This window comes from Vipera berus, assembly GCF_964194415.1.
Source record: "Vipera berus genome assembly, chromosome: 4".
Taxonomy (NCBI): Eukaryota; Metazoa; Chordata; class Lepidosauria; order Squamata; family Viperidae; genus Vipera; species Vipera berus.
In genome coordinates this window covers 24,864,203-24,885,626 of record NC_138206.1, presented here as the reverse complement: position 1 = coordinate 24,885,626, position 21,424 = coordinate 24,864,203, and the positions used below count along the sequence as shown (strand labels likewise).

Genomic DNA, 21,424 nt, shown 5'->3' with positions numbered 1-21,424 from the left:
ACCTGTATGGAGGGGGAGCATTGTAACTTTGAATAGTTGCTAAGTGACGTCTTTAAATAAGGAACTCTCAACTTTCTCAGTAGCCTTTCTTACAGCCAGATTTAGTGCCTGAATAGCCATTAAGTTTCACTGGGTTTCATATCAATAGAGAGGATTGCAATTCTAATTAATCATGTTTATAAACCTTCCTGTCCTTCAAACTTTTAATTCTAATTTTTAATCTCTCAATGATATTCTCCATTTTCTAATTTGATAGCTCTTAGCATTTATTAGCCCCCCCCCCCTAGATTTAGGGCTAATTTCAGCTATTTCATAGCTCAAGATTTTACATACTTAGTACCTTTTAGTGGGTTTTTTCACTACTTACTTCCAACCCTTATTTAAATTCCTGCAGTGTAATCTAGCTTGTTTATAGATGAACTGTGGTTTTTGACATTGTGCAACATGGAAAGTGAACTTGAGAAAAGAAAAAGAGATCCATATAACCTCTGTTTATTGTGAAACAATGAAGGCACTGATTAGGCAATTGTTTATACATGAAGTCTCTTCAATATAAAGGGACTGCATATTGCATTCCTTAAGATGTACACATTTAACATGATAAAAAGCCTACTAAGAAAAAGAGAGATAATTTTATGGCACATTCATTCCAGTCATTCTTTAAACCTGCTGGCACTCTCCAGATTGGGTGAGCCTACAGCCAGGCAGCCATTCAGCTGGGAATTTTAGAACAGTGAGAAAGGCTGCTATAAGCCCTCATGATGTAAAGATTATACTTTGTCAAAATATTGTTTTAATGTTAAGTCATAAAAAGTAAAATATTCATCAGGTAGCCCCAAGGTGACTCCTCAAATTTAAAACCATTCAGCCAATACGCCTCCCAGTTACTGTGGACTACAGATCACTGATGTTTTCTATAACATTCCAAGATATTAAGCTCTGATTCAAAGCACCTCTTTTAATGTGTTATGTTTACATACGTATCTGAAAAGTTTATTCTATATTTGAGAGGGACAAATAAATGTGTGCACCGCACCCCTCTTTGGATTCAATTACAACAAAATATGGAGTGCATAATATAGCACCTGTCCGCTGCTATTTAAAGCAGCCTGTCTTTCCTGGGACAGTACCACAGCTTGCATTCAGATAATCCTGGAAAAGATGTAGCTGCTTTAAAGAACTGAACAGATGCTGTGTTGAGTATCCTGAATTTTCTTTTTTGGATTAAATCTAAGCATTGCACAACCCTTATGAAAATAATGCCCAATGAGTGAAAGTTAGGCTACGCAGTAAAAGTTTCCAAGCCAGAGTACAGCCAAGCTCTGACAGCAGCTGACTTCTTGATCCAAAGACATGGATTTGAGGATTCGGTCTGCCAGTTCTTTATCACCATTTTACAAAAACAAACAAAAAACCCTCCAGTTCATAGTTGCTGTGGTAGCTGCTTACAATTCAAAGCTGTTTGGAATTATCAACTTGCCAAGGTATGATAAATGTTGGAGCAATAAAAAGATAATGTATTTTTCCATGATTCTGAAAACCTGGCAGTTATTTAGAAACTGCTGAAATAATCCAAGATTTAAAATCATTCTAGCTATACGGCTAACTGCAATGCCAAAAACTCTAGGCTTCAACAGCCTTTAATGCTGAATGTAGAACCAGCTCTGTAAATATCACTTCAGTAATCAGGAGTCTTACCCTGAATCAATGAAAGCAACATAGAATGCAGATACTCCTATTATTTGCAACAAAAGGCAGAAATTCCTTGCATTCTGCAATAAGATAATCCCACTGTGGTTATCTTCCTTCTTTCTTCAACATATTTTCTCAATGTTAAGAGACTCAAACTTCAATACTTGACCTGTCTTCAGACTTCTGAGAGCCTGAAACTGTCCAGAGAGCTAAAGGAGACTCCATCCAAGTCGATTGTGATGTCAAGTTGCCATTAAACACGTCATCTATTGAAACTGCAAGATAATATAAATACATATGTAATGTTTTTTAAAAAAGTAAACTTCTCCACCCTAACCAAATATATTGATCCAAAAAATTAATATTTTCCAGATATTCCAGTTCGCTGGATGTTTAAAAACTGAAAAAGTGTATAAACCTAATGGTTTGTAAACTCCCGCTTATATCTTACCATGTTGTAGAAACACAACCCATTGTGTCTTATTCAGCAAACAGCAATGCCTTACTGCAATGTGTGAACTTAATCATAGAATAAAGCTGTTCTACCTATGAAGAATGTAATATTTAAAATATCATAGTAGTTTACCAACTCACCTCTAGAGATAATGCTGAACTTCCTGTCTGAACAGCTGTTTGAACGCAAATTTGGTTCACTCATTTTATCCAGAAATTTAGTTATAATTTCTTTCTTCTCTGGATTGGTACTTGACAAATTAAGAACTTTCCCATTCATTGAAACAGTGCTCTTGCTGAACCCAAACCAATAAAAGAAATCAAATAAGGCATCAGTTTTGAACTCATAGGAGAAACTTAAACTTTCTTCATTAACCAGATAGGCTTCCGAAGGAAAAAACTTCTTTACAACATCTTGAAAGTTAAACTGTACAGAGAAAAGAAAAATGGTTATTGATTGATTGATTGGCCTAATGCTCCAAGAATGGATGCAGCCCTTAAAAGCCTCCCCAACCTTGGAGCTCCTTACAGCTACCATTTCTGAAAACTAACTTCATGGTTTCTTCCCATTTTGAACTAGGAAATGCATTATAATTGTAACTCTATATTTAACATACAATAACTTCTAAAAAAACTATGCTTCTGAACACTTAGAAAAGAGCTTTCAAAATTCTAGCCATATTTATTCATGACATACTATCTCTCACTTCACCAAAAACTAAAATGAGACCCCCCGCAAATTGTTCAGCCATATAAACAAACAAACAGGTGATTAACTTGGATGACAGCAGTAGTATTAAATCTCAATGCCTTAAACAGTTGAGTTTCAGTTAGCCTTTGTATCTTTATAACTGAAGATTAGCTGTTACATTTTCGTTCCAGAATGGTAGATAAAATCTGATACCAGCAATATTAACAGGTGACTACTAATGCAATTTGTCTACATTTTTCAGCTTGAGATCTGATTTTAAACGACAGGCCTCATGGCTATTACAACATCTGAATTCATTCTTGGACTGTTCTGCTTCTTCCTCTTCTGCTCTGTACGTGGTATTGCCAAATATTATATAGTCTTCCAGAAATTTGGGAGGGCTTAGCAGTATACACGAGACAGTAGAATTAAGGTTGCTGGAAACATTGTAGAAATGCAATTTGTCTGTTACCAAATTCCATTTTAAATTGCTTTTATCAAATTTTAGTAACAATTTGTTGCTGGAACTTTGCACTTTGATATGGCCCAAGGGCTAATCAATAAAGACTTTAATTTGTCTGTTACCATCGTTTAAAATGGCCATCAGAAAGTACCATATAATAATGCCTGCTTGGGTATACTGTATTTTACAAAATGGGGGAGGGGGGAAATAAAGCACATCTCCACACAGACCATCAGAAATGTTGCCATCCACTAACTTTTATGCATTTAGCAACATACATGTAGACATGTTCTATCACAAAGAATCCTAGAGCTTAATTTAAATCTGTTTTTGGAGCATGTTTGAGCTCCAGCTCAGGTTTTAATAACTGTTGGATAATTAAGCCTGAGCTGCTACCTAGCAAAATATTAGAAAACTTGAATCCACATTCACTTGTCCCTGTCTTTGGGTAGATTTATGGTTGTATGAATATCCTTCTAGGGCAGGGGTAGGCAACCTTGGCTCTTTCATGACTGGTGGACTTCAACTCCCAGAATTCCTGAGCCAGCCATGCTGAGGGGAAAAGGAGAGGTTTCCAAACTGAGCCAGACTGGTTCAAGAATTCTGGGAGTTGAAGTCCATGAGTCATGAAGAGGCCACAATTCCCCCATGCTGGCTCAGGAATTCTGGGAGTTGAAGTCCACAAGTCACAAAAGAGTGGCTTACCTCTGACCTAGGCCTAGGCCGCTTTATGACTTGTGGACTTCAACTCTCAGAATTCCTGAGCCAGCATGGCTCAGCTTGGAAACCTGTCCCTTTCCCCTCAGCATGGCTGGCTCAGGAATTCTGGGAGTTGAAGTCCACCAGTCATAAAAGAGCCAAGGTTGCCTACCCCTGATCTAGGGGAAAGACTTTGCTTTTCTAATTTATCCAAAGAACAATGTCCTTTGCTCCTTAAAACATATCCAAAATACTAACTTGAAGATAGCAAGCTTACATTAAACAAAAAATCTGCCCAACTCACATGAAGTTTATAGCTCTCCCCAATCACAGATGAGATTACATTGTTCATGCTATTCTCCATCTGCCTTCTCATCTTTGGGTGTCGAGTATTCACAAGCAAAGCGTATGTTTTTTCTAAAGGGATTTAACATTGGTAATGTTGACAATAATAATAAACATTTTGCAGATCTCAAATATTTTTCTTACTTATACATAATACAGTTTTGCCCCGAGTGGTTCTATTCACTACAAAATAAGCATTTCTTAAACTATTTTTTCTTATCCTGTACATTCCTAAGAAGGCATTTTTATGGGGAACAAGTCAGCCTTCTTCAGACTTCCTTATCGCTTTCTAAAATATTTTCTTATCTTGGTGTTGTTTAGAAACAATTTCATTCAGTACAGGTAAATATGATGTTTGAATTCCCTCCTATTCAGTTATGTTTGCCCCACAACTGGGCATTTAAGCAGGATAGAAATGCCTTCATTTTACAACTTTTCAAGAAATTTGTGGTTTTATATCTTTCATTTTAAGTGTTTATACTGAATTTCAGTAAAACCACTTTTAACAGATTCTTAGGGGGAGAGGATGTCCATTACTTTTAACTACATAATATATATGAAAGTCATTGTGATTTGTGTCATTAATGTAATAATGCCATGTGGTAAATGAGGCAAATCATATATCTCAATTTATGACATTACATGTGGACTATTTAAGATTAACCAATCTGCCTGATGAAAATTGGGTCTGTTGCATTGGAAATAAACTAAATAGGGCTTTCTAATAACACTACAATTATTAATTTTAATTATAATTATTCTAAAGGGTTAATTGTAAATATTTTTATAATTAATATTGTTAGTATTGTTATTAAAACAAGAATGTGGAATATACGTTTTATAAATAAATCTGTTAGGGTTTTTCTGTTTTGCTTAATTATTAACAGGTTTATTGATGTTTCAAGGTTCTTGGTCAGTTAAATTGTTTTATTGCCTTCTACTATAAATGATTTTTATCTTAGGAGAGCCAAAATAATAACTTTTCAAAACAAATAAGCCACATCAGAGAATTCTTATTTAAAGTCTATTGTATAGTTCATTGCTTTTATGCTACATATTTCTGATTTAGAGTTTAATACTGAACAGAATTCTTCTCTGACTTTGTAAGACTATTTTATTATCCTGTTCCACTTTAGTAAATCTTATGAATAGCACCTTTGTTGATATAACAAGCTCAACTGCTGTTAAGTTATACAGACTACTCCATTTTCTTGCAGCTGGCTGGAGAAAGGCTTGGATTCAATTAAAGGTGCTATTGTTTTACTTACAGAATCTCTTACAGAAAAGCAACCTACTTAACCATATATAAGAACCCAAGGTATGTAAAAACACTTTCATAAGCAACATGCTCCTTAGGAAGTTGGCATTTTAAAACATAACTCTATTAGAGCAAGAGCCATGTTTTTATAAAATTAAAATATTTCATACCCTTACAATCTAATCTTACCAGTCTCACAGAGACATCACAACCTGCCCCTTTACCCCAATTCAATCAATCATGCCATTTTAAAGTAAGAATCCAATTATCTTTTTATAAGCAAGGCAGTCAGCCTGTACATTTTACAACAGCCTTATGATACATACCTTTTGTAGAATTATGTTTTGTTCTGACATTAATGAAAAACACCAATGGCCGACCCAGTATAGTCTCTCTGTAGTTTTTGTAATCATGATGGCTATTCAACTCTACGTGCCTGTTGAAGAAAATAAAGTGTAAATATTCAGGCATTGATTAAGTGTAGAATTTAAAAATACAATTTTGTGCAAACTCATGATAAGTTCTTGAAGGCAATTTAAAAGCAGTACATGTAGCGTGACTTTTGCATTGCTGGGGCGGGTGTGGCCTCCATATGATGCAACTGGCCTGCGGGCCGGCAGTTTGACACCCCTAATAGTTTCTTTCAAATCTCACAGTCTGTCCCACCATAGATTTGTATGGCCTATCCCATGTGGGAAAAGGAGTTAATAAATGTGTTAAAATTACAGGAGGAGCAAAAAAAATGGAAAAGATAATTTATGGAGGATTGCAGGACAACTAGGAGAAGCAGCATTTCAGTCACAACTGAGATGACATTAGTCCTGACCCCCAAGTCCTCCTCTTTCTCCAGAAAAATAACTGGAAAAAGAGGAAATGGTAGCAAATGCAGACTATCATACAGAATAGAAGGTCTATGTAAAGCTTCAAATTCACTCCAAGAAGTGTTTTGCAACACACTGGGATGCAAATTTACCACTTACCTGCAATTACTTAAAGCAACTACCTTTTTTTTAGGATTGTTATGACAACTGCATGATCCCAGAAAAAGATACAGCAGCTTTAAGGACTTGTCTGCACTTTGATGTGCTCCAAAGCTTCTTTTTTTTTTAATAAAACCCTTAGCACTGAATACTTCTAGTGGATATAGTAAATCAACCTAATGGCTTAATGTGAAACAGACCCATAGGAAATCACAGTCTCTGTATGTCAGGGTGGCTTGGAAATGCTGTTTTGGATAATTTATACCTTAATATATCAAAACAGGATGTACACTGATTCTGTCCAAACCTAACTGGAGAATGTAGGCATAAAGAGTTTAACAGCTGAAAATCATTTATAATTTGATTAGTCAAAGACAGGATGCATGCAACTCAGGTTCACATGACACTAGCCTCAAAACAAGGCAGGGAATACTGCTAACCTACAACTTTTATCAGTCCCAGATTGTCTGCCTAATGTTGAAGGATGCTGGGAGCCAAAATTCAACAATATCTGAAGGGTCATAGGTTTTCCATCCTTACACTAAATTTATTAGCAAAAACTATTTCTATGCTTTTCCAATTGGGAGGCAGAGATAAAGGCACGCCAGCAGAAAATTCCAAACAGAGCTGTTAGCCTAATCCTGTATACAGGTAGTGCCCGACTTATAAATGCGTGTTTAATGACTGTTTGAAGTTACAACAGCTCAGAAAGGATGCTTTATGGTCTGTCATATTCTTCTGGCTCTTGTAAAATGTTGTTTGCACCCATGCCCCGCAGTCACGTGATCATAAGCTGGATGTTTGGCTCATGTGATTGCCATTTGCAATCTTCTCTGCTGGCTTCCACAGAAAGTCAACGGGGAAGCAGGTTGCAAACTGCTGCTGCTGCCTGATGATTTCCCCTCTCTTCCACTCATTGGGGGGGGGCAGAAATCCTTTGTCAGATTGCAGAAATTAAGCTCAGATCTTTGGGATCCAAGCTGAATTTCTGCAGGCCACCATAGGAGTTCTGTTCCATGAACAGAGAGGAGGGGAATTCTTGCACTGGGCTGGAAAAATGAAGCCTGCATCCTAAAGATCTGAGGTTCATTTCTCCAGCTCAGTGTAGATGTTCCCTCCATGTATGGAGGGCAGCTGTCTTGCTTTGGCCACTTAATGACCCCTGAAGTTGCTTAACTTTCTGAGCATCGACATCAGGGGTTCCCAAGCACCTGGTCTGTGGACTGGCATCCGTCCATGGCATGCCAGAAACTTACACTTAGGCAAGAAAAAGTACACATATAGATTGGGTGAAACCAGCCTTAATAGCAGTAACTGTGAGAGCCAATCTTGGAGTCTTAGTGGACAATCAATTAAATATGAGTTAACAGTGTGCCGCGGCAGCCAAAAAAGCCAATGAAATCCTAAGTTGCATTAATAGAGGGATTTAATCAAGATCACATGAGGTACTAATAAAGGTAAAGGTAAAGGTTCCCCCGCACATGCGTGCTAGTCGTTTCCGACTCTAGGGGCCGGTGCTCATCTCCGTTTCAAAGCCGAAGAGCCAGCGTTTGTCCAAGGACATCTCCGTGGTCATGTGGCCGGCATGACTAGACGCCAAAGGCGCACGGAACGCTGTTACCTTCCCACCGGAGTGGTCCCTATTTTTCTACTTGCATTTTTACGTGCTTTCGAACTGCTAGGTTGGCAGAAGCTGGGACGAGTAACAGGCGCTCACTCTGTTACGCGGCACTCGGGATTCGACCCGCCAAACTGCCGACCTTCCGATCGACAAGCTCAGCGTCCTAACCCACTGAGCCACCGCGTCCCTGAGGTACTAATACCACTCTATAAAGCCTTAGTTAAGACTACACCTCTAATACTGCAATCTGTTCTGGTTTCCACACTATAAAAAAGATGTTGAGACTCTAGAAAAAGTGCAGAGAAGGGCAACAAAAATGATTAGGGGACTAGAGGCTAAAACATATTTATTTATTTATTTATTTATTTATTTTAATTCCATTTATATCCCGCCCTTCTCCGAAGACTCAGGGCGGCTTACAAGCTTAGCAGTAGCCTTCATTCTATGTATATGCCTGCTTTTTAGGGCTTTCACCACCCCCCAAGCGGCATTATTACAAAGTCAGCTGAAGAATGGTTACAGGAACTGGGCATGGCTAGTCAGTGTTCCAATATTTGAGGGGCCATCACAGAGAGGAGGGGATCAACCTATTTTCCAAAGCACCTCTGAAGGCCAGACAAGGAATAACAGATGGAAACTGATCAAGAAGAGATTCAATCTAGAAATAAGGAGAATTTTTCTGACAGTGAGAACAATCAACCAATGGAACAGTTTGCCTTCAGATGCTGTGGGAGTTTCATCACTGGAAGCTTTCAAGAAGAGACTGGACTGCCATCTGTCAGAAATGGTGTAGGGACTCCTGCTTGGGCAGGGGGTTGGACTAGATGACCTACAAGATCCCTTCCAACTCTTATTCTAACTAAATTAATTGCATACTACAGTATGCGTTTATCTAGCTTAACTAACATTTCCCCTGTAATGGCTGACAACACTATGGTATATATTTTCCCCTCTCCAGAAACAGTTTAGTTATAGAAAATTTTATTGTTTAGAAATAGAAGTAGTTATTTTGTAAGCATATTGCAGCAAAACTGCAATGTTTCATTTCTCCTGCCAGGACTAATGTATTTGATGGAATAAAAAACTGCCAGCTCCATCTAAGAAAAGTTGGAAAGGAGCTAGAAGCAATAAGTAAACAGACATCCATGAGTCAGCTAACCCAGACATACTGGTTGTCCACTGAAAATGATTCATATGTAGTGCATAAAATTACAGGAAGAGTTAAGATGGTACAGTTTTCTAAAAGGAAAAAATAACGGAAAATTGAGGTCACCTTTTGCAAGCTCCAATTTCTCCAAGTAAAAAAAAATCGATTAGCGACAAAAGCTGATATCATTGTTTTATGTTTATGAATGTCCTTCCTTCCATGTTTGCTTTTAAAATAAGCATATGCCTATAGCCATGTCACCAAGTTTGCTCCTCCTACATAAACTGCACCTCTATTTGGTTTATTACTATGGTCAGGCCAATAAGCCAAAAACACTTACTGTACCTGTTCTAACTTCTGGAATACATAAGCCTGTATAACAGCCTACTACAATGTTAGATTCCAACAAAGTGGTCCTGTAACAGGCCCTTGTTCATAATAACTTCATCTCATGGGTTTCTGCATGGAGGCAAAGGACAACATGTGTATGATATCATCACACAAGATTGCAACTTACTTAGTCTACTTGCATAAGATCATCAAAACGTAAGTTTTTCTTCAGTCAAAAAACAAATACCAAGTTAACTTTAGGGTTTATATTATAACTTTCTTGTCTTTCTCACCTCCAAAAGATGAAAACCTTTAACCATTTTATTTATTTATTTTATTTTAATTCCATTTATATCCCGCCCTTCTCCGAAGACTCAGGGTGGCTTACAAGCTTAGCAGTAGCCTTCATTCTATGTATATGCCTGCTTATTAGGGCTTTCATACACCCCCCAAGCGGCATTATTACAAAGTCAGCTTAATTGCCCCCAACAATCTGGGTCCTCATTTTACCTACCTCGGAAGGATGGAAGGCTGAGTCAACCTTGAGCCTGGTGGGATGCGAACCTGCACTAATTGCAGGCAGCTGGTGTTGCTTAAGGAGGCATTAGCCCACTGCTCCACCAAGGCTCAGTCATACAAACTCTTAAGGCAACATTTCAAACACATTCAGGGCTTTTTCTCCCCATATAGAGTCAACCTACCTTATTCAACTTCCTATTAGAAAATCATATTTCTTTGATTTTGTTCACATAAGAGGTTGAATCCCTATCTCATGTTCTATTAAAGTATCTACTCTAACAGTGGTAAAATTTCTAAACTATCTACTCTAGCAGCGGTAAAATTTCTGATTTAACTTATAGAAAATAAGTGGCGTCTTCACAATTTTGACTGTTTGATTTTCACATAATTTTTAACATGTCTTTTAAATATTAAACACTGTTTAATGTTTGTTGGTCTTGGATTATTAATATCAGCATTAAATTACATTGCCTTGTGAAGAAACAGTTCTTTCAGCTAACTGGTAGGTGTATGCCAAGAATAAGTTGAAGGGTGTCACCCATTGGTACTGCTGGACGAGAACCAATGACTCATTTGCTTTAGTAAAAAAGGTACTTTTCAAATGCATGTTTGTTTCCAAAGGCTACATAAGATACGTGCCATAATAATGTTCTTCCTTCATAAAGCAGAGGAAAAGTCACAAGTGTTTACTTATCTTTGAAAGACCAAGTTTTCATATTGTGAGCTTTATCAGACAACAAAGAAAACAAAAGTATGCAATTCTGTCAAACAATTCTGTTACACAATTCTGTCAAACACATCAGGATCAATTAACAAAGAAGCCATAGGCTACTTGTTTTACATATAAACCCCTAGGCAGAAATTTTTAGAATGTCTTAAAGGAAGCTATACAATAATAAAGCCTCATTGCTGTAATGACTACACACTCATAACTGGTGGGAGTTTATTAATAAAAGCATAGCTTAATTAGTAGTTCATTTCATACAAACAAATAGAATCCACAACAGTTCCATTAAAATCTAACCAACTTTGGAGAACCACATTGAGCAAATATTAACCAATAACCTGGTGGTATATAGCAGCATCTCTGGTAACTTCTGGCGTTGTATTTTTTTTCTCAGTGACTGACATTCCCATCTACCCACTCATCCAATGTCTGTCCCATTCAATCCACCACCTTTTGTGTCTTTTTTTTGGTAGCCATGTCTCTAGGCTGCACTATTTAGATTCTAGATGAGACCTTTCTATCAAGGCCTCATCCTGTTCAGTTAGGTCTACTATCTGATTCCTCCCTTCAAAGCAGGCCCTGGAGCAATCATTCTACAAAGTGAGGAGTTGTGAATGAGTGGTATGCATAACACAGATAAGACTAAGAACTAGTCCAGGTAGGAGGAGTCTTTAATCACACAGTCATAAATGTCCTTCTTCAGAAAATTTATCTTTTTGTTTCTATCTCAGTGGCAGTCTTGATTGATGGAACTGGAAACACAAGTAGAGTATTACTGTATTGTAATAGGAGATTATTGCTATATTCAGAGCTGATGTTCAACATTTCCTCTATCTACTGGCTCTTTCTTTTGCTAAAGTATCAGGTCTCTTAAACAGCAATTGCATGGTGAAAAGCCTGATAGAAATAATGGTAAATACGGTCAGTACTCTGTCAGAGAAGGCTGGCTGAAGGTCCCTCAGAATGCTGCAATTTACCGCTGGATTACTTTGTTTTTTAAATAAACTGCAGAATGTGGGGTGTCCTACATTTAATGAACATCAACTGGCAAGGTTACCCAGCAATCCTAACGATAATGTTTATTAATCAGGAAATGGCTGTTGCTTTTTGCAATATTGTATATTTGTCTGGTCTCCCACTAGATCCTGGTCATCTATTCAATGTGGCTCCTAGTTTAGGACTATGGTTAGGGGATGTTCTTCCGCCATTAAACTTAATGCAGTTATTTGTGAGAAAGACTAGACCAGCTTCCCTCCTCCACGCTTACTTTCCCTATAAAATCCCTCTCCATCTTTCCAAGTCCAACAACAGTAACCTATTCACCCGCCCTAGCATTTCATAGCCTGCAAATGATACCAAAATACCAATTCAGCTTTTAGATCATGTGAAGGACTCAGCTTGGAATTAGGAAAGTTTGGGTACAAACAATGATTAGTGGCTGGCTGGGATATAGGCCCACAAATACAGAGCCGTTTTAGGAACCTTTTAGTTTTAATACCGGTTGCTAAACAGCCGGCAGGCAGCAGTGCAGCAGGTAATTTTCCCTTCTTCAAAACGGAAAGATTTCTAAGTGCCAGACCCACTTTTCTCGCGACCTGTAGGATGCGATTCCTGTCCCCTCCATCAAGACAAGCGCGGGGGAAGGAAAATTAGAAAAGCGGCTGCTTACCTCTTGAAATAGCCGGTGAGCCTGCACTGCTGTTGGCCATCCAGCTGGAGAAACCCGTCGCTTATCACCGTGAAGCCGCCCCCAGGCCGCCGGTCGAGCGGACTCAGCACCGCCAGAGTGTCCCCTCGCAGTAGGAAAGAGTCTGGCTGTAGGGAGAGCAGCTGCCGCAGCGGTAGCACCGCCATCTCGCAGTCGCACGTCCGAAGGCTCTGCAGCTCTCCCGAAGAGACAGAGGTCAAGCTGGGCCTGACCGAGGTTGCCGGGACGGAACCGGATCCGCTCCAGACAGCCATGGCAGTTCCGCGCAGAGAGCAGCAGAGAGAGAGAGAGAGATGCGGGAGGAGAACAGAGCTGGTGCGCCAGGACCACAGGCGTGCTAGAAATTGGCTGCCGGCCTCGGGGAAGAAATAAAAAAACACCATTAGAGCTCCGCCTCTGAACCGCCGGGGAGTAAGGGCGGAGGAGCAATTTGTCACCCTGCGCAGCCTCGCGGAAAACGCAGCTGCGGGGCAGAAAAGTCCGCCGGACTGTCGAGGGCGGGATGGCGACGCGCTGACCTTCAAACCTAGCCTTCGAAGGCCCTGGCTTGTTCTCCCTCACCTCATGGTTGCCCCCTGCCTCTCGCACCCTCGGTGGGGTGGCTTTATAGCTTTACTGCGCTTTTAAGTGTATTCGCGAAGGAGACTGGTTCGTTCACACGTGCAAGCCACCCTCGCGTCCCTTTCCTTGCACTAACCGGAGGAGGCTGTTTAAGGATGGTAGCCTAGGGGAGAAGAACTTGAGAACAGGGTATTTTAGGCAAAACGGGGAAACTGGCTCATGCTCAAATCTAAACACGTGTTAAACGATTACAAGGAAAGTTTTCTATGAGGTCGCACTAAAGAATTATAAACCCACTTTGTAGATCCGGTTCTCTCCTCTTCTTAAGGGTGCATTTGGCAACCACCTGAAAGGTTTTTGCATTTAAGGGAATTTAGTTTCCGCTTAGAATTCCCCTAGAAAAATCCTGCATACCTGTATTGTTATGTACCAAGGATCCTATCACGCGATCGCGGAATATTTAGCTAAGGGTAGAGCTACCGTTTTTGGTGTTTTTTTAAAAAAAACTTTTCTTATGCAATCAATTAAAGGGGGGGGCGGAACTGTTAACTGTAACCCATCATTATCCTCCAGTGCTTGCTGATAGTATTGAGCAATGAAAAATTAAACCTTGTGCTGGGAATGTGATTATTACAGGAAGGTAAACAGAATTTTTGGAGAGAACATGAAAATTATTTGTTGGTGGCGATTTGTTGGAGAAAAGCCCTGCTTGGCTGTCCTCTTTGAGGGAGATTTCAGAAATGTGAAAAAGAAATAGAAAGAAATTGATGATTCTCAATTTGATTTCTGATAGGGCCAAGTCTTGCTCTTGGTTGCACACTATTTTCTGTACCCCTTGTCAACCATTACATGGAATCGCAGGCATGCTGTGTAAACTTACTGTATTTAAAAACTTGGGTTTATATTTACTGCATAGATGGCTTTCCTGGTACGTGGCTTTTTTATTTGCAATGCACACCCAGTTTAAACAACCCTTTTGCATAACATTGGTTACTGTACTGTCTGATGGAATTATTTCCTTTTTTATTTTGTTCTTTTAAGCTCACTGGAATTTTTTTACCCATGAGCAGCTGGGTTCTATAACCAGGCATTATTTGACCCATGAGAATAATTTTGCTCAGATTGGTTGATGCTGTTCCAAAACTCAGGCACAAACTCCACCCATGAAATGATGGATGTGCATGATGAACTTTAAGAAGTAGCCTGCAAACCTCAAAGACTGGGCAACATCATGCAATGGATAACCAAATTTCCATCCTTGTGGCCCCTTCTGGCAACCTGCTGAATGCAGAGGGAAAGTGAGAAAATGGGAGTGTCAGAAAGAAAAGATTGATTGGTGGAAAAGGATAAATCTGTCTGTGGAGTCCTTAATTCCTCCCCCCTATCATTCAGAACTGAAGAAACTTCTTAGATGAGAAGCGAAATGTTTTTTTTTCCCTGAAGGAAAAGAACAGTCCAGTTCTTTTGAAGAAAAAAAGCACCTTTGAGATGAATCAGCAACTTGACTTCCATCCTCTGCCAGTACCAGGGTCCTTGGGAAACTATTCCCGATAGTAGGTGGTCTTTAAGAGAAATAAGTGTTCCTTGTCCTCCCTGCCCCCCATAAACAAGTTGTTGATATGTTTTACAGATCTACGTCTGAATAAGACAAACTGTCACAAGCTTCAGTCTTGTCCCTACTTAGTTGGCATCAAGGAAAAACTTGGTATTTTAAAGTGAAGTGCTTTAAACTATGCTGAAATTATTCTTCATTGAGGATTGTTAATACAGTACTGCTTAACTCTACAAGGTAGGATTGTCAACGCTGCTAACATCGGATGTTCTTGCTTTGACAATATATGAAGATGCATCCATTTTCTCTTTAACCTGTGTGTTACTTTTAGAGTTAGACTTAGATGATGCTGGGGGGAGGAAGAATGTGTATGGGGATTAGTTAGACATAATAATACAGCAGTAGAGCATTTTTCAAGGCTGTTTGAAATAAGAGATGATAAGAGATGGCGGGCTGGAGAACTGGGAAAAAGGTCCGACTTCAAACTAATTGGAGAATGTGATTTATGACTGTTAATTGGAGGAGGGAACTGTGCTTTGATTCTATATGCTATGGGGAGGAGAATTCAGATATCAGCTTCGACCATGTACTGTACCTGCCGATGCTATGCAACTTGATTAAAGACTTTAAGGTAAACAATGCCTTGAAGTTCTTTAAAGCAGGGCTTTTCAACCAGTGGTACGGGTACCACCTGTGGTACATTGGCACCTGGCAGGTGGTACGCGATCATCCTAGAAAAGTGATAGCGGGGGAGGCAAATGGCAGCACCGCACAAGCCTGAGCGAGAGATGGCTGGAGCTGCAGGGCTCTCAGGGCTTAGCGGAAGCACCAGGATCAGCACTTCTTCGGGGCTGTCAGGGCTCAGTGGAAGCGCCAGGATCAGCACCAGGCTCCAACTGGAGCTCGGACCTGATCCTGGCACGTCTGCTGAGCCCAGAAGAAGCGCCAATCAGCTGGAATGTTGCAGCATCTCCAGGGTCTTGTGATTTACATTCAGATGCTTGGCAACTGATTCATATTTATGATGGTCACAGTGTCCCAGGGTTATGTGAAGTGACCAAAACCTGCTACAACCACCCAGCAGATGGGGGGGGAAATAAAAACCAAACACCCCCCACCCCACCCCCGCTGTCAATCCTCAACAGAAATGTTCACAACAATGAAAACCTCGGACAAGAGGAAGAGTGCTGCCGGGTGGGCAGGCAAGTGTCTTGCTTGGCTGTGGCTTGGGGGGTACTTTTTTCAGTGCTATTGTAACTTCAAACAGTCACTAAGCGAACTGTTGTAAGTCGAGGACTACCTGTACGTCATCACTTTTTTCCTTTTTTTTTTTAGTCATCAGGTTTTTGACACCTTGCTAGGCGACTGGTGGTACTCGGATGTTGCCATATCCTAAAAGTGGTACAATGGGTGAAAAGGTTGAAAAGCCCTGTTGGAACCATGACAATTAATTTTTTAAAACATTTAAATAGTATGTTTGTGACTGTCCAACACAATGGTATTAGTTAGCTTGGAAATTAACTGAGCTGATTTTCCACATATTCTCATTCAGAGGCTACATACCACAGTATGCTCAACACTACAGGTAATCCTCGACATACAACCATTCATTTAGTGACTGTTTGAAGTTGCAACAGCACTGAAAAAAGTGACATGATTAGTTTTCACACATACACATTTGTTACAGCATCACAGTCATATGATCAAAATGCTTGGCAACTGATAGGTATTTATGACTGTTGCAGTACGTCAATGAGAAAACCTTATTCACTTAATAACTGTTACTAATTTAACTGTACTGATTCACTTAACGGTGGCAAGAAATGTAAAATGAGGTCAATAACTGTTGTTCCTAGCATTGGAAATTTTGGATTCAGTTGTGGTCATAAATGGAGGACTATCTATCTCAGCTTTTGATGCTGAGAGTTGACTGTGAAATGGAAGTTAAAAAGCAGCATCAGCTTACACAAGTTCTTAGGAAAGAGTATTGTCATGGTATCCAGGGAATGTTAAATGGAAACTGATAACTTCATTCAGTTGGGAGAATAAAATCCCAGTGTACCTAGAGCATACAGTGATGAACACTGCAATGCTAACCCTTTTCATTCATTGCTGATGCATCAAGACTTCTTTAGATTTATAGGTTGCCGGAGAGGAGAATTTAGGAGTTCTTGGATAGGTGTATATAAACAAGGAGATCAAGAAAGATGTAAGTCAACTATGCATATTTAGGGTCATTTTCTTCAGAATGCATGACTTCCATTTGATGTATGGAAGTCAAGAAAGGGATGGATGCCATGAGTAAAGCCATGAGCTATTCGTTGTTTTCTTTAGGATTAGGGGATCTGAATGGAATGCATGGATCACTCTCATTGCAAGACTAAAGGATTCCAATGGCATGTGGTTTCTATTACTAAACATCTCAGCGTCCTATGTCTGAAATGCACAGTAGAGTCACCCTTGGCTTTTCATACTAACTTGCACACAGCAATGGCCAATAGAGCAACTGTAGGCAACCTCCATATGCATTAATTTACAACTGCCATAGTATCATGCCGTGTTACATAGGGGCTGGTGCAAAGCTTGAGACAGTACTAAAAGGAAAGAAATGGGATGTGGTGTCGAATAATGCTTATCAAAATGAAGCCTTACCACGAGTTCTAGAAATAATCGTGCATCTAGTTTCTATAGATGTGGCCGTTCCAGAAAAAGATATTATATTAAGGAAAAAAATAATAGAAATTAGGAAAATTTATATCATTAAAAATGATATAATTATTAACCTTATGGTAAGAGTTGGATGCATTTTATCTGTACCAAAGAAACTTTGAAACTGTTCTTTTTTTAACTTATTGCACTAATTTTGCTTTCTGTCTGATTTTCTTTCTCTTCAACTTTGTCTCTACTTGTGTATTTTTATTCTTGTATTTGAAATTTAGTAAAAATTGTGTTTTAAAAAAGAGAAAAACAAGGTCATATGATACATCACATTCAGTGTTTTTCCAAGATGTCCCTTTGTTTCAGTAACAACAGTGTGGAATCTGCTTATGTAGTCCATAAGAGTCATGCAATCACTAGTATAAATAAACTTTGTATTTATCTAGATTTATAAGATTTCATCAGATAATCTGCAGTTCTCAGACCTGTGGATAATCATATTTACTAATTTGCTTATTTCTTCACTTATTTAAAAAAAACATCGACTTTTCTTTACAAATCCATTCCTATCCCATTCAAAAATATGCACACCTCACTCACTTCATTAGATTCATAATAAGTATAATCAAGATACATAAGAACAGTGCCACAGTATACTAGTCTGATGTTGCCTTTGTTATCTATGCCTCTTCAACCCTTGGCATCGTTTTTGAGTTGAAAAATTAACTAAGCATTACTGACACCAATCAGCAATGTGCATCGTTTATTAAAAAGTTCCATTCAGTTACTTCCAGGTCAGCATTAGCCACTATCATTAATATTTATACCTTTGCCTTCCCATATATCACTTTATATTTCAACTTCCTAGTGTGTACTCAAGACGGTGAATTTCTAAAGAACTGTTCAATAACTAGTTAGTCCTATTTGTGCTTTCTTGTCTTAATCTATTTCTTTAATGAGAAAACAATGTCATTATAATGAGACATGCAGTCTATATTTGAGTTGAGTGAAAACATGTGAAAAAGATACTTCATTCCACAAAACAGTTCAGACATAGCATTTGACTGCATTGCATTAAAGTGGGGTTTTCTTCCCTAGAATGCCACAGCTGCCTTTTGTAACTTCTGTGCAATCCTGGGAAAAGATGGGTTTAGTTTAAATTGCAGAGAGGTGCTAATTTTTCACCTTTGGACCACAAAGCGCTTTTCAGCCCAGTAGAGTAGACCTGTCAAACTCTCGATGTCATGTGACGTGCGACATATCGGAGCTTTTTCCCCATTGCTGGCAATAGGGCGAGCATAGTTTCCTCGTGACGCGTCTGGCCTTTGGGGCCGGCAGTTTGACACCCCTGCAGTAGAGTCTTGGAAAGAGACTCATATTCAGTTCCCTTATTAGCCACAATGCTGTAGTCTGATTTAACGATGATTAAAGGTTTCTTTTGAGAATAAAAGGGAGAACCATATGTGCTGCCTTGAACTTAGATGAAGAGAGGAATAAAAATAGAATAAACATAAGTCAACTTCTGCAAGAAATTTGATTTGTCAACATGTGTGCTTATTACAGAGCTAGCAATTTGCTTTAAACAATCTGTATAAATTCTATTGCAAAATTATATGCAGGAAAAACAGGAAATGGTTTTGGGTGATCTCAGCTAAATTTCAGTCATCATAGCCTGGAAAATGAAAGTTTATTTAAATTGTAATAAAGCATTTGGGGCTTTTTAAAAAGAAACATATGCCTCAGTTTTTATTCAACTTTGTTGTTGTTGTTAGTTGCGAAGTCGTGTCCGACCCATCGCGACCCTATGGACAATGTTCCTCCAGGCCTTCCTGTCCTCTACCATCTTCTGGAGTCCATCTAGGCCATGGGTCGGCAACCCGCAGCTCCGGAGCCGCATGCGGCTCTTTGAGCCGTCTCCTGCGGCTCCCAGCCGCCTGGTGCGTGCGCACCTCTTAGAACGGGCAGTGGTGCGCGCGCACCTCTCCAAATGGAGAGTGGCACCGCCCGTTCCGAGAGGTGCGCGCGCACATTTCCGAAGGGCGGAGGTGTGCGCGCACCTCTCCAAGCCGCCGCCATCCCGTCCGGAGACCTGCCGCATTCTTCAAACACTGACGAACACGGCAGCTGTGCAAACGGGATGGCGGCGGTTTGGAGAGTGCGCGCGCACTCGCCAAACCGCCGCCATCCCGTCCGGAGACCTGCCGCATTCGTCAAACATTGACGAACAGCAGCTGTGCAAACGGCTCCCTCTCCCAAGCCGCCGCCGTCCGGAGACATGCCGATGTTTGGGGAGGTTTGGGGAGGTGCGCGCGCACCTACGGTTGTTTGGAGAGGTGCGCGCGCACCTCTCGGAATGAGTAGCAGCGCCGCTTCTTGCGAAAGCTGCCGCGGCCCGTCTGCGGCCGTCGCGCAACCGGGAACCGGTTCCATCACACATAAAAAAAAGGCAACCGCGCGCGTCCGCGCATGCGCAAGAAAAACCCGTTTTGCGCATGCGCAAAACATTTTTGCGCATGCGCGTACATGGACACACGCACGCGGCTCCCACTTTTTTTTATGTGCGATGGAACCGGTTCCCAGTGGCTCTTTTCCTTTTTCGGGTTGCCGACCCCTGATCTAGGCTCACACCTACTGCTTCAGTGACTCCATCCAGCCACCTCATTCTCTGTCGTCCCCTTCTTCTATTGCCCTCAATCTTTCCCAGCATTAGGCTCTTCTCCAGTGAGTCCTTCCTTCTCATTAGGTGGCCAAAGTATTTGAGTTTTAGCTTCAGGATCTGGCCTTCTAAAGAGCAGTCAGGGTTGATCGCCTTGCAGTCCAAGGAACTCGCAAGAGTCTTCTCCAGCACCATAGTCCAAAGGCTTCAATTCTTTGGCGCTCAGCCTTTCTTATGGTCCAGCTTTCACAGCCATACATTGCAACTGGGAAGACCATAGCCTTGACTATACGCACTTTTGTTGACAGGGTGATGTCTCTGCTTTTTAGTGTGCTGTCTAGATTTGCCATGGCTTTCCTCCCGAGGAGCACGCGTCTTTTAATTTCTTGGCTACAGTCCCCATCTGCAGTGATCTTGGAGCCCAGGAAAATAAAATCTGTCACTACCTCCATTTCTTCCCCATCTATTTGCCAGGAATTGAGAGGGCCAGATGCCATGATCTTGGTTTTCTTAATGTTTAGTTTCAACCCAAGTTTTGCACTCTCCTTCTTCACCGCAACAAGAGGCTCTTTAGTTCTTCTTCACTTTCTGCCATTAGAGTGGTATCATCTGCATATCTTAGGTTGTTGATGTTTCTTCCGGCAATCTTAATTCCAACTTTTGATTCATCTAGCCCTGCCTTTCTCATGATGTGCTCTGCATATAAGTTAAATAGGCAAGGCGACAGTATACAGCCTTGCCAGACTCCTTTCCCAATTTTGAACCAATCAGTGGTTCCGTGTCCAGTTCTCACTGTTGCTTCTTGGCCCGCATATAGATTTCTCAAGAGACAAATAAGATGGTCTGGTATGCCCATCTCTTTAAGGACTTGCCAGAGTTTGTTATGATCCACACAATCAAAGGCTTTAGCATAGTCAATGAAGCAGAAGTAGATGTTTTTCTGGAACTCTCTAGCTTTCTCCATGATCCAGCGTATGTTAGCAATTTGATCTCTAGTTCCTCTGCCTCTTCGAAATCCTGCCTGTACTTCTGGTAGTTCTCGATCCACATACTGCTGGAGTCTAGCTTGTAGAATTTTAAGCATAACTTTACTAGCATGAGAAATGAGTGCAATGGTGCGATAGTTTGAACATTCTTTGGCACTGCCTTTCTTTGGAATTGGAATGTAAACTGATCTTTTCCAATCCTGTGGCCACTGTTGAGTTTTCCAAATTTGCTGGCAAATTGAGTGTAGCACTTTTACTGCATCGTCTTTTAAGATTTTGAATAGCTCAGCTGGAATACTGTCACCTCCACTAGCTTTGTTGTTGCTCAGCTTTTCTAAGGCCCACTTCACTTCACATTCTAGGATGTCTGGCTCGAGG

General features: G+C 40.3%; 1 protein-coding gene across 1 annotated transcript; it reads right to left on the bottom strand.

The window, feature by feature from the left end:
• Positions 1-482: 482 nt before the first annotated feature.
• MEDAG (mesenteric estrogen dependent adipogenesis) lies at positions 483-12,979 on the bottom strand. The gene is made up of 5 exons (XM_081326997.1): positions 12,595-12,979; positions 5,928-6,037; positions 4,303-4,415; positions 2,287-2,572; positions 483-1,967 (listed from the first exon to the last, which is right to left on the bottom strand). Exons 1-5 carry the CDS (start codon positions 12,885-12,887, stop codon positions 1,843-1,845), a joined length of 927 nt encoding a protein of 308 aa, XP_081183123.1. The 5' UTR covers positions 12,888-12,979; the 3' UTR covers positions 483-1,842.
• Positions 12,980-21,424: the final 8,445 nt, after the last annotated feature.